The 13,321-nt window shown below is 40.5% G+C and overlaps 1 protein-coding gene across 3 annotated transcripts in view; it reads left to right on the forward strand.

Annotated features, from left to right (window-relative positions):
- The window catches only part of gpr4 (G protein-coupled receptor 4), a 45,587-nt gene extending 32,607 nt beyond the window's left edge, over positions 1 to 12,980 (forward strand). The window contains exons 2-5 of one of the 3 annotated variants that reach the window (XM_042224832.1): positions 5,790 to 6,049; positions 8,469 to 9,164; positions 10,345 to 10,609; positions 11,276 to 12,980. In XM_042224832.1, coding sequence (XP_042080766.1) covers positions 9,030 to 9,164; positions 10,345 to 10,609; positions 11,276 to 11,991 — 1,116 coding nt within the window. In that variant the 5' untranslated portion in view covers positions 5,790 to 6,049; positions 8,469 to 9,029 and the 3' untranslated portion in view covers positions 11,992 to 12,980. Of the gene's footprint in view, positions 1 to 2,645; positions 6,050 to 8,468; positions 9,165 to 10,344; positions 10,610 to 11,275 lie in introns of those variants that run through there. The other 2 variants (XM_005932593.3, XM_005932592.2) reach the window with 2 other exon arrangements.
- The last annotated feature ends 341 nt before the right edge of the window (positions 12,981 to 13,321 follow it).

Here is a 13,321-nt window from a genome sequence, read left to right on the forward strand (position 1 = left end):
TTCTTGAAATTTCATAATCCTGGAAGCTAAAAATCTACAAGGAATGAGAGTCGTCTCTAATATTTACAGCATTATCTCATTGTTTTTGTTAAATTCTACCAGTTCCATAAACAGTTGAGCTCATCTTTCGTGGCGTTATCACGTTGAAGTGATAATACAGGGAGCATTTTACTCGCAGTTAATGGGAAATACTAATAAATACAGTTTAACATCATCTGTGTCCCACAGAGCAGCGTGCAGACACACCATCAACAAGCTGCCCACACAACAGTGTAAGAATGTCTAAAATAAGAGTGACGATATTGAACTTGCTGAACTCTAGCTCTTCTAAAACTATCAAAAATGTTATAAATGTTGGGAAGTTGATGTCAGAAACATGGGAACATGGGTGGGCCTAAACCGAGAACAAGGGGCCACGGTGACTCTGCTGTCATCAGGTGTCCGGTTCTCTGTCACCACTTGGCTGCAGCCCAAGTTCTTTTCTTGTCCTTATTATTTGTCATTGAGCTCGAGTTTTTGAAAAGCCAGGGTGAGTGAAAGTATTTGGCAAACGCACCGTGAGGTGGTAAATCCAATTTCACCAAACAGTTAACTTCATTATCATAGATTGTAGCTGTGCTGTCAGTTTGTTAACAGTAACAACTGCAGCTTATGTCCGAGTCTTTCATGTAAAGTTCGCTTGAGAAATAATTAAGCAGTAAAATATTGACTGTGATTATCCTGAGTGCACGCGTTTCTCAGCAGTTCTGACTCTGCTGTTCACTAAGATGCTCTGGGATGTCTAGTGGTTAATTTCCTGCTTCTCTCTCCATTTCCACTACATAATATGTCCCCAAAATAATACAAAGGGAGCTGTGGATTCTACCTGTTTTGTTTTTAATAACCAGTAAACTGAGTGTAAGTGTTCACCTAAATGTTATTCAGTATTCTTTAAGTTTGTTTTTATATTTAAAGACTTTATCATGGCTTCCTTCTTTCCTCAGCTAAACTAGACTGTTGAGATCATCACTGACACGTTCAGCGTGTCCAGTAATGATGATGAACCATCTGACTTTGTTTTATTTCATTTTATTGCCAAAACTGCAATTTGGCACATAACAAGGCTGCACTTCCACTGAACAAGTTAGCTGTGACTCCTGGCAACTCGTATCGTAATCGAATGTATTTATAACCCGACAGTGTGTACAGTAAAGACGGCATTTTTCACTCTGGTTTAAGAACAAGAAAACAAAGAAGGTGTGACAGCACGCTGATGCTGACCTTCACATATCACCGATACTGATGAGGGTTTGTGAAGAAGCTGAAAATAAAACACAGCTTTAAAGTATCATTCATGTGAACTGTGCTAATAAGCTGGTGTAACACAAATTTAGCCTCCCCTGTGAACTCAGGGTGCTCGGTTTTTAACAAAATGAACAGGCCTCACAGGAAAACTGCTTGTATCTGCGGAAGATTGCCATTGTGTGGTTTAGATGATTTTTTTATGAGCGTTTGTGTATGCATATGCGTGCATGCTTGTGTCCTGGAAGAGGCCAAGTTGTTTTGTGAAGTGTGCAAGGTGTTTCAGCACGGCTGATAGTGTTGCGTTACTGTCTTCCTGTTTCCGCTGTTTGACTGTCAACAGGAATGTTTGGCAAACAGCCACCCAGTTAGTGCCTCAGTACTGACCCACACACACACACTTTACATTCATCTTTTACATTCCTCCTAATCTAACACTATCCAAAACTCAGATCTACTTTGCATGCTTAAAGCAAAAACCTGTATAATTGCAGTTCATTGTGGAAACAATTGTATGCATCCAGATTTCTTTTGCATAGCAGGATAATGATATTTTGTTACCACCGGTTATGATACACTTGGCAATGAGGCTTTGTTTTAACATTTTCAACTTGTTTCCAGATCTCAGATCTATTCTTAACAGCACTTTTACAAGTGAGAATCGGAGCTCACATTCCAAAACCATCTTTGTTCTCAAGGTTAGATTTAAAGTTCAGACAAAGTCACACACACGTGACTCCGACCTTTTCTCAGACACAGGTCAGGATCTTGTGTCTAGATGCTCCACTGTCTCGTATTACGGCGCAGACACTAGACTAAAGAAAGAATAAATAAAGGGTTATATTACTGCTGCTAACCACGGTGGAACAGTGGTTAGGACGATTGCCTCACAGCAAGAAGGACCCGAGTTCAATTCTTCTATCTGACTTATTTATAAGCCACTGTTCTCCCCGTGTTTGGGTCGATTCTCTCCGAGTACTCTGGCTTCCTCCCACAGTCCAAAGACATGCAGTTAGTGGGGTTAGGTTAATTGGAATCTAAGCTGCCCGGGGGTGTGAATGCGAGTGTGAATAGATGTCTGTCTCTATGTGTTGTCCCTGTGACAGACTGGCAACCTGTCCAGGCTGTACACTGCCTCTCGCCCTGTGGTAGCTGGGAAATGCTCCAACCCCCACGCATCCCTGAATTGGAAGAGAATGGATGGATAGATGAACTATTAACTGGCCTAGACTTATCTTAAAGGCATGTTTTGCTCACCACACTTCATGCTTTGGAGCACAAATACAGATTTATAACCAACTTTTTTAAGTTTCCTGTTTAGGCTGAGATTAATGGGGGGGGTTTCTGTTATGCAAAGATGAAAGTGTTTTAAAGATTTTCTGAAAAAATGACTTTGTGGCCATATTCTTTCTTTAATATGTTTACAAACCAAAATACAGAACAACCAATGGTCACATAAATATCAGTGTTAAGAAATACATACATACACCTTACCAGTAAAATAACTACTGTAATATGAGATTATAAACACTGAACAACTGTATAAACATCATAGAAAATGAAATTAGACTGAAACAGATATTGAGGATTATAAAGACAATTTGCTATTTTGTACATCTGAATGTATAATCAATATTACTGTATCATATCTAATGCACTCAGAATATCTTATAACAAAAGTAGCGTACTACAAGTTTTGCTGATGAGCTCACTATGTAGTCTTCTAAAAAACAGAACATCCTACATAAGCAGTAGGAACACAGCCTATATTATCTTATTAAGTGGTGACAAAGTACACTGATCACATGACTTCAACTCGCTGCTACTGACTTTATAATGATGTAAAAAGCTTTGACTTGTATGGGTGCGCTAAAGTATGAAAATAAAGTATGTTACATTTCATGTTATCCTGCTGAATGTTGCTTTGTGACATATTAAGAGTTGGTTACCTAGAGAAAAACCACAAACGCCAGAGGTGGCTACAACACAGGTGCACAATGAGAGGCACTTTGATTCGTTGCAGCATGTGGGGATGTGTCGTGGGGACTTAAATCTGTTTACTAAGGCACATTATGGGGACTTTTCTCCTTTATGGGGATAAAAAGCAAATCCTCATAAAGAGAAACAATAATATTTAAGCTGTAGACATGCTGAGGTTAGACTGAGGTTACATTTGGAGGGAAAATTAGTTTAGGCAATCACTAATTAAGGCGAAGGTTTGGAGTTAGTATCCTTGAAATGATTGAAAATCACAGTAATGTCCTTGTAAGTCTTGGGAACACGACATTGTAATTGTGCTGCTGCCAGTGCTGCCTTGACCTAATCTCCTCTGGCAGCAGATCAGACACTGCTGTGTTTTACTCTACTGCCCCAAACAGGTCGAAAGAGGCCTTCATTGTTCATACATGCACACACATTTCTAATTCCTTATTACTAATAAACCTGTTGAGCCTGTGGCCTCAAATCTTCTTTCACATAACATCTCTGCATAACTGTACCTTATGCAATATTTTTTCATAGGAATGTTAGGCGTTTTTAAAAATAAGTTCTTTTAATACAACTGGGACTGCACAGAGAGCCTAACAGCAGGGAAGAAAAAGAAAGAAAAGGAAAATAAAGATGCTATCTGGATGAAAGAAAGCTGTATTTCTAGACCATGTGTAAAACTGAAATGAGAATTTATTAAAACTACAAAAAACTTTTGTTTGTTTTATTATTTATTTATCTCTACATTAACAGAAGCTACAAACAACTCATCCTCCCTCTGGTAATGACATCAAAGAATTTGTCAGAGAGGTATTTTTTTCAGTTTCTATATTTGCCAGCACTTATCATATCTATTTAAATGTGCACTGAACAGATAAACAGACACAGTGAGGTGAAGCTTCTTCCTAATCTGCAGATTTACATTTTAATAGGAATCCAAGTTTGGATGTTTATAAAAGCGACAGTGCCACACTTGGAAGGCTTTTGTTTAAGTTAAACAAGCCCATGTAAACTGGGAGCTCAGCCCTTACACTTAACTCCTATTCGAGTTATTGTTGCTTTCCTATCAGCTCAGAGCAGTTATTTTCTGACCATTATTTTCTGACCTCTGGCATCAACACAGCATTCTTGCCCAGAAAACCGCCACTCACTGAATATTTTCCCCTTTTCAGGCCAATCTCTGTAAATCCTACAGATGATCCCAGTGGCAAATCCCAGTAGATCAGCATTTTCTGAACCCTGGCTGACACTGGCAACCATGCCATCTTCAATGGGATTTTTGTGCAATTCATTGCTCACAATTTGTTGCGTCCATTGCACAAGACGAGTGAAGAAAAGAGTGTAGGCAGGGTGGAGATAAGTGTCAGGGGTGATTTGTGACAGAAGGATCAGAAGTGCTCGGGTTGAGTGGCTTGGAGACAAAGTTAGAGATTCGAGGTTGAAATGGTGTGGACATCTGCAGAGGAGGGATAGTGGATATACTGAAGGAAGGATGTTGAAGATGGAACTGAGAAGGTGGAAAACAGGAAGACCTCACAGAGGTTCATGGATGTAATGAAGGAGGACATGTAGAAGTTGCTAGGGGTACTGTGAAAGAAGATGTTAGATGTACGCATCCCCTTTCTTCATTGCAACAACATGGAATATATTTCTTGTGTTGTAAGAGACCATCTCATCGGACCTCTATTGTACTTGGGAACAACGTCAGCGTTGCCCTTTTACATAGTCCGGCTTCTGCCCTCATACTGCAATCAGCTTTGAGCAAGGAGATAACGCCACTGTTTCAACTGCGTTTGCTGGGCAACCATTGCACCACTGTGTTGCCTCCACGCTTGCATGCTATCAGTTTTTTAATCACATTGGTCGCTGATTGTGCAAGGTTTTTAAATGTTATCACCAAATGTGTATTAGTGAAACACTGTGAAAGTTGAATCATGCATCCCACATCTTTGTGAACATTGCAAACAAAGAGGGACTCGCTCATTAAAACCATCCACGCACTATTAACGTTCAGGACCTATTCGAACATTTATGTTGACACTGTAAATTATGACATGAGCAGCAGCAATAGGACAATTAACTAGTTCAAAATCTTAAATCTAAAAGAATAAAACAGTGTTTGTCAATACACTCTGTTGGTTAATGCAACATGTTCACAGTGACTAGAGATGAGTGTTGACTTTGCATCAGAAAGAAGAACTTCTGACTACTGACAGGTGGCTTAAATGTGTGCATACATTTCTCAGAAAGCACATGCATGTGCATCACTCACATGGAAATGAAGCATGATAAATATCTGCAGCTGATATTACGAACCATAGTTGTGGTGACTGAGTGGAGAAAGATAACAGAACGGAGACGTGCTGGAAAATAAGCCCATGTCACTCTGGTTTATTTTACTTCTGTAAATAAGGACTGACAGCATGTCCGTGAGCAAGATTTAATCTTCCAGTTACTCCACTGTGGCTGCTGGACAGTCTTTATGTTACATTAACTTAGTTTCTTACCCTTTGATTCCATAGTTTGATTTGAGGACTAACCCTGCGCTCTGTGATGGGAGTTTAAGACGTGAAGGTTTTGTCACTGACATGTGGTTCTGCTGTTATCTAATGAGGAAGTGAAGTCTTTCATCTGTGCTCAGTGGGGACAGATGTGATCACAGTCCTTTGATTGTCGAGTGCTGTGAACTCAGCTGTGAAAGAGAGTCTTCAAGACAACGGCTCAGTGGGATCGCATCTAAACTGTCTTTCATATTATAAATATTCATCTTCAGGAATGCAAGGTAAAAAGTCTTTTAGTGTTGATGTTTTCTTTCCTCTTCATTTACACTTTTGCATTTCTTCTTGACTTTTTTCTTTTCTTTTTTGCACCCCCCAAACCTCTTCGTTTGTATTTCCTTCCTTTCTCGTCTTGCTTCTTTCCTCCTCATGTTTCTTTCCATTTATTGAAAATTTAAAAAAAAAAACCTCCCAGCTGGACAGGAGAGTCTTAGAGATTCTTTATTTATAATTAGACATCTAATATAATCACTGCAGGGCTTTGCTCTTCTATTGTAAGCCTGACACAATAGAATTTTAATAATTATCCAATACAGGTGTCCATTCCTATTCCCAGGGTGTCAAATATTGCCATTTTGTCACAGATACTGTATCTCACAGATATGCACAAGATGCCCTTCAGCACTGTTGCTGTAGGAGAAGTGTCATAGCGTTTCATCGAGACCCTTTGAGGTTAGATTTTAACACACTGGGAAATCTCAACAGTTGATAAAGTGCAAAATATTTTCCTATCACTAGTAGGTGAAAGGAAACAGCAATTAAAAGTCAAACTAACAGAACAAAGGGAGGCTCTCAAACAGGATGTTCTTCTAGTTGACAGTCTGGTAATTTATGCCACTTCCACCTTTCCTGCCTCTGTATGTCACTCGAGTGTTTGCTTTCTGGAATAGTACCATCACATCACCTTGTACATATTTCCGTGACACCAGCAGCTTCTGACCAAATGGTGCAATTTGCCAAAGAACGTAAAAACGGAATTACCTACGGAGGCCACAAAAGGTCACACATTTAGCTAATGCAAATGCTCAAAGTACAGTGGGTGTGCTCACAGCTACTGAGGAATGAACCAAAAAATGTGTTGCATAACTGGCACATCATCTCCTCTTCCTGTATCACCTATAGCTCATCTCCTTAAAATGTCAAGCTTTGTCTTTCACCGGGGTTACGGGAGTTAGTTTCTCTCTTATGGAATTAACAAAAATAGCAGAAAATATTAAAAACGAGCAGAAACATGAAACATTCATCTATCAGCTGACACACCTTTGACATTTTAGAACATAAAAAATGACAATTTACCACAAGAGTGATGAGTAATTATCTCTGCAACGAACGTGTGTGTTTGACAACAGATGAGGGCAGAGCTGTGGCCCAGTTGTGGTCACCTTATCAAAATCAATGTTTCCTAAACATAGCTTTTTTTAATCGTGTCACTGAGGAAATGTCCTAGCATAGCACTCTCCTGTGTTTGTATATATGACAGTAGCTGTCAGCTCAGTCCAAAATCATTGATCACTGAACTGGCATCTCTTCCTGGATTTGCAACCGGGAAGTAAGCTCACTTGTTCAGCATGTCTGCCAGTTGCAGTCTCCCCTAATTATGAAGTATGGTATCATTTTTCAACACTGCTACCTCAGTAATGTTGAGGGATTTTTCAGCTGAAGTTCTGCGGTCTGGTCTCTTTCAGTACTGACTAGTAGATTTCCATAAATTTTTCTGCGTATTTCCCCAAGTAAGAGTTTTGCACCAAGCACTGAATTTGCATCCTTTGGATCCTTTGGAGCAGTGTGGTTCATAATGTTCAAAAATATATTTGATTAAAAAAATACATCAAAGTTATCCAATACGTGAAATATAGAAATTAAAGAGGTAATCAGCTTCTCGTCCTGCTCCTTCTGTCATTGTATGTGTTTGGGTGAAAATTCTGTCTCTCTCTGACTTTATGTTTGCATGTTATGCAAAAGCTTTGTGATTTACGGTTTGTCAGCATGTGCTGTGTTATTGTGCTGGGTAGTAGAGATTGACTGTTTCACATGCTTTGTCTTTTCTTGCACACACTTTTCTGAATGTTTGGAGCAGCAAAATTCAATATATTAGTAGACAAGTGCTTGTTGTGTTATATGAAGGGTGTGTTCATTCCACACAGTTTTGAGTGGTCTGTTTTCACCAGGAGAAGGATCCCATTCAGTTCAAATATCCAAAGCAAATACCTGAAAATGCTTGTTGGAGTTTTCAGTTATTGCACATTAAAAATCTATGTAAAAGGCAAATAGATGCAAGACAAGACAGAATAAACTGTCTTTTGACCAGTACAACTCTGGGGAATGTAAATTTCTGCAATTTTTTTTTAAATATTTTAAGTTTTAGTCACAGTTATTCCAAATTCATGCTTTCCCAAAATCCCCCAAATACCAAAACTGTAATCAAAATAGATATAAATGGTCCAAAAGATAAGACAGTACTGTAAGATGTACCACTTGTTTAAATGGCCTTGGATAAATGTTGGATAAATAGACCCCTATAAGTTTTTTTATATAGTTCTGTTTCAGTATTTATATTATTATGCAAAAACAAATAAAAAAAACAAACCATTTTCTAATTACAAATTATCTTAACTTATTGCTCTCTCTTTCTCTTTCTTGCAGATTTTCAGAACTTGCGAATAAACAGGTCCAGTCCACCGAAGCTGTGTAAAGTCATTCCTGCCTCACCGGCAGCATCTCTGAGGGGTTTTGTGTGTCATCAGGACCTTGAGACACAACGGCACACACAAAGTGATGCTCAGGCTCATCGCTCTCACGGTAGACCTGGCAGACCTCTAATCTCTAAAAGATTGATGAGGTCTTCTCCAGGCTCAGGAAGCCTGGCATGGCACTGATAAGGCAGCTTTCATTTCACCACATTATATAGCTCACTCCTTCCCTTCTTCACCTCTTATACTGGAGGACAAAGGCCGGCCTGGAAGCGTGAAAGAGGATTATAACATGTCAAGTCAAGAGGACAGTGGTTTAAGAATAGGAGAGATTCCCTGGAAATAACACGTATGTTTTCCTCCATTGCCTCGTGTGGGACTGCTGAGCAGGACGTCAGAGTCATCATGTCACTGTCAAACTGCTGGAGCTGGAACATAGTGAAACTACAGAAGGGAAAAATGCAAAGCTGAGAGTAGCTGAACACACTTCGCACACCTGCAGATAGTCTGATACATGACAATGTGCAACATCACCTTCTGTAATGTGGACAGTAAGGTGGACCAGTTCTTTCAGCCCACACTCTACATCATAGTCATCGTTCTTGGGCTGCCGACTAACTGCATGGCCCTGTGGGCCGCCTACATGCAGGTGAGAGACACATACCCACAGTTTTCCACCTCCAATGGCCTCAAATGTATCAGACTATCAGACAGTGGTTTCCAAATTGGGGTTAGAACCTGCCACTTTGGTTTCACGAGACATTTTGGGAACAAATAGGTCTTATTTTGGGTCTTTTTTGTCTTCCAAGGAAATCTCCCTGCTAATCTTTCTGTTTATTCCCAAAGTGCATAGTAAAACAATCCAAGTGTTCATCCACTTTAGATGTCTGGCATACGTATAAGTCATTCAAATATCTTTTTTTTTCTAGCCATAGTTCTTGGATAATGACAAATCCAGTAAGAAGAATCATCACAAAATCAAACTCTGGTGGTTTCTGGGGTTCCCTTTGTAGAAATCCAGAAACATTCCGATGACTGCACTAAAAACAAAACAGTTCACAAAAAGCAACACAGCACTGAGTGTAACTAAGGGTAACACACAATTGTGGTTAATGACGCTTGTCAATTATGTCGCATGTTCAACGTTGCCTGCCAGATACGGTCAAAAGAGCCTTTGGGATATTTTCTCACCAGCATCAAACTTGTACTGCGTTTCCCACAGACTGTCAGTTTGCTTTGGCAGCAAGAGGAAGGATTGTTAATGACTTTTATTCATAAAGCTCAGCAACTCGTGTTTTTCAGAAAGAGCCATCATTAAAGTAAGCAACATTTCATGTTACATTATTTGTCTTTCATGTCAGCATCAGGGCACATTTTTACGGTTCAGATGACCATAGGAGTGCTGGGTCAGGTGCATTATGGTCATTGTTGCTACCACGCTTTGCAGCATTAACCAGATCACCGGCTTCAATAATGATAGTACTCAAACTGAATACCAGTTATACCTAAATACTTTGTATATGCAGTAATTCAGTGTTCAGCCAAAAACATTTTTTAAGGCATGTGTGAGCCAGACGTTCATTGCACAACACTAAAGGTAACAAAGGGCAAATATTCAGACCAAACACAATCAGCCTTTCAAATTCTCCTGTGTTTTGACTTCCAGGAAACCAAATCATTTGCAGCTGAGGCAAATATGCATCGCACCTTGTTTGCATTCTCTGATCTGTTGGAGAGATTGCATGCAAAGGATAGCTGGCTCACCAATTTTAAGCAAACATGTTAGTCTTGTTCAGATTTGAATCTTCACCTTCTCCCCTTTGCACCAGGTACGCCAACGCAATGAGCTCGGCATCTACCTGATTAACCTGTCGGTGGCTGACCTCCTCTACATTGCCACTCTTCCTTTGTGGATCGACTATTTCCTTCATCACGATAACTGGATCCACGGTCAGGAGAGCTGCAAGCTATTTGGCTTCATCTTCTATACTAATATTTATGTCAGCATCGCGTTCCTGTGCTGCATATCACTGGACAGGTACCTGGCTGTGGCATACCCTCTGCGCTTTGTGAAAGTTCGACGAATCAAAACAGGTTTGTATGCAACATAAACTTGATCCCTGTGAAGGGAAGAATCTAAAAAACATGTTGCACTAAGAAAACTTGGACCTCTTTACACGTGTTCTGCGAGTTTTTAATTTTAAGTCCAATCAAGTCATCTTCCCATTCACCTCTGGACCACTTCCAGCTGTTTTTAGATCACTCCAAGGATCCCTCTCTCATGTGTTTGTGACAATTAATTTGTCCCCATGATCCAAACTGGCTGTAGGCATGTATATATGAGTGTGAATGGTTGTCTGCTTTTCTGTCAGCCCTGCGGTAAACTGCTGAAATGTCCAGGGTGTGGTGTGCTTCTCGCCCTGTGAGAGTGGGGATGGATGGGTGGATGGGTGGATGGATGGATGGATGGATGGATGGCTCAGACTTACTGTAATGGCTTGTGGTGTTTGAGGGAGAACAATCAGTGGTTCATACACTATACACACTGAGGTTTTATGCGTTCCTATAATTTGTCTGTGTTACAAGAATTACATTCAAGAAATGGACAAGATCCAGCACATATTGCAATGCTCAAATTCAATAAATAAGGGAATTGGACGTCCACAGAGTGACCAAAATGTACATGAGATATAGAAATGGAAGTTATCAAGGTATTTAATGTTTGCTCTCTTTGTCTTTCCTCTCCTTTGCTTCCTGCAGCTATCCTCGTCAGCACCATTGTGTGGATCATTGAGATTGTAGCAAACTCTGCTCCTCTCTTCCATGATGAGCTCTTCCAGGACCGGTTCAATCACACCTTCTGCTTTGAGAAATATCCAATGCAGGACTGGGTAGCAGGCATGAACCTCTACAGGTCATTTCTTGGCTTCCTTGCTCCGTGGACGGCAATGCTGGTCGCCTACCGAGGGATCCTTGCAGCAGTGCGTTGCAATGTCTCAACAGAGCGCCAGGAAAAGGCCAAAATTCAGCGGTTAGCTTTGAGTTTGATTCTCATTGTTTTGTTCTGCTTTGGACCATATCATATCCTCCTCCTGGTGCGGAGTGTCATGTTTTTACAGAAGCCATGTGACTGCAGCTCAGAGGAAACCTTGTTTGCAGCATACCATGTATCGTTGGCATTGACCAGCCTGAACTGCGTAGCTGACCCTATTTTGTACTGTTTCGTTAACGAGGGAGCTAGGAATGATGTCGGCCGAGCCCTGTCGGCTTTACTGTCAGTGGCCTGCAACAGGCGGCCCTCTTCTTCGCCTTCACATGCTGACATTCTCAATGCTGGTTCAGTAACCATGGACACACCACTGTCAACAAAGAAGCAGCCTTGTGTGTATGCGGATCCAGGCAAGACCAACAACTACAAGACGGAACTGGTGGCTCTGAAGGAGGAGTGTCTACAGATGACCATCCTCAGGAAATAACTTAACTAGTTGGAACAAGTAGTAGCAGGTCCAAACTGATCAGCTCAGTGAGAGGCCGGCAGCTCCTAACAGTTCCAGGGTCTCATTTCTGACGGCCTAACGGGCTGAAATCAGATGCAACCAGTGGCTGCGGATGCACAGGGTTCAGTCAGTAGGTGACATATCAAAAAGGCAGAATAAGGATGGGATAAATGAAATAGCAAAACACAGGGTCTGTGGTCATGTGAACAGACATGTGGGAGGATGAAATGCTTACGCAGCAAAACACAAAATTGTTAGGTGAATGAAAGATAGTCAAACCACTGGTTAGATTCTCACCACTGGTGATGCAAAAAGTAAAGTGTAGTCTGAGAGTGAAACCTGAGGACAGCTCATGCTGTCAATTTTGTCTGCTAACAAAAACCTTTGGACATTACATAAAAAACCCGTTAACACATCAGGCTCAGACAGAAAGGTCGCGAAGCTCAGTTCTGTCTCACGGATTGAATGTTTTGTATTTAGAGCTGCAGTTTTACAGCCTCCACACAGCTACAGTGCATGCAGATGTTAGCATGCTAATGTCCTATTCTGCCCTAGCAATCTGGCTAAGATCATCATGAAGTATCATCATGATAATGTGAAGTGTCTGATCAGAAGAAACTTTGGGCTGCTGAGTCAGGGGATCTCAAGCATCTGCAGGATTCAGCCACAGCAGACTTTTGCATTGGCCAATCTGGCCAGCAAATTGTTTTTGTCTTCAGTCTGAACCAAAGTGCAAGAAACACAAGCTGACAAATCTGATGTCTGTGGGCGGTGTGGCTAATAAGGATTTTATCAACAAAATTTGATGACTTGGATTTTTGGACAATTTTTCCAGCGTGCCAGGAATCATTCACAAAGATACCGTTGAATATTTTTGAGAAATCCTCGAACAGACCACGCTCTGCATGGCTGAGTCCTATTAGTGGTCGAAACTCAAATGCACTTAAGAATATATCCCCACTTTGGGATATATAGAAGAAGCAGGATGGCGATTAAAAGGACAGAGGATTAATGGTCTCTTGAAAATGTCTTTATTATGGTGTTCAATTTTTAAAGGAATTTTAAAAAAGCCTTATGAAGTACCTCAGCTTGTAAACTGTGATGGCAAGAAGGCTTACAGTAGAGTTGTTGTATACCATGAGCCATGTTTTCTATTTTATTTTTTACAACACACAGCAAATAAACCTCCCTCCAGCGGGATATCAAAAAGAAATCTTAAAAGCCTTCAGATAAGTTTGAAAGTTTATTATTTTCCATTATTTTATGTTGTGGAGCTGAAGATCAGTGTCATACTTCAGACAAATGTATG

This window comes from Haplochromis burtoni, unplaced genomic scaffold (assembly GCF_018398535.1).
Source record: "Haplochromis burtoni strain Fernald_Lab_line unplaced genomic scaffold, NCSU_Asbu1 Contig_153, whole genome shotgun sequence".
NCBI classification, from domain to species: Eukaryota; Metazoa; Chordata; class Actinopteri; order Cichliformes; family Cichlidae; genus Haplochromis; species Haplochromis burtoni.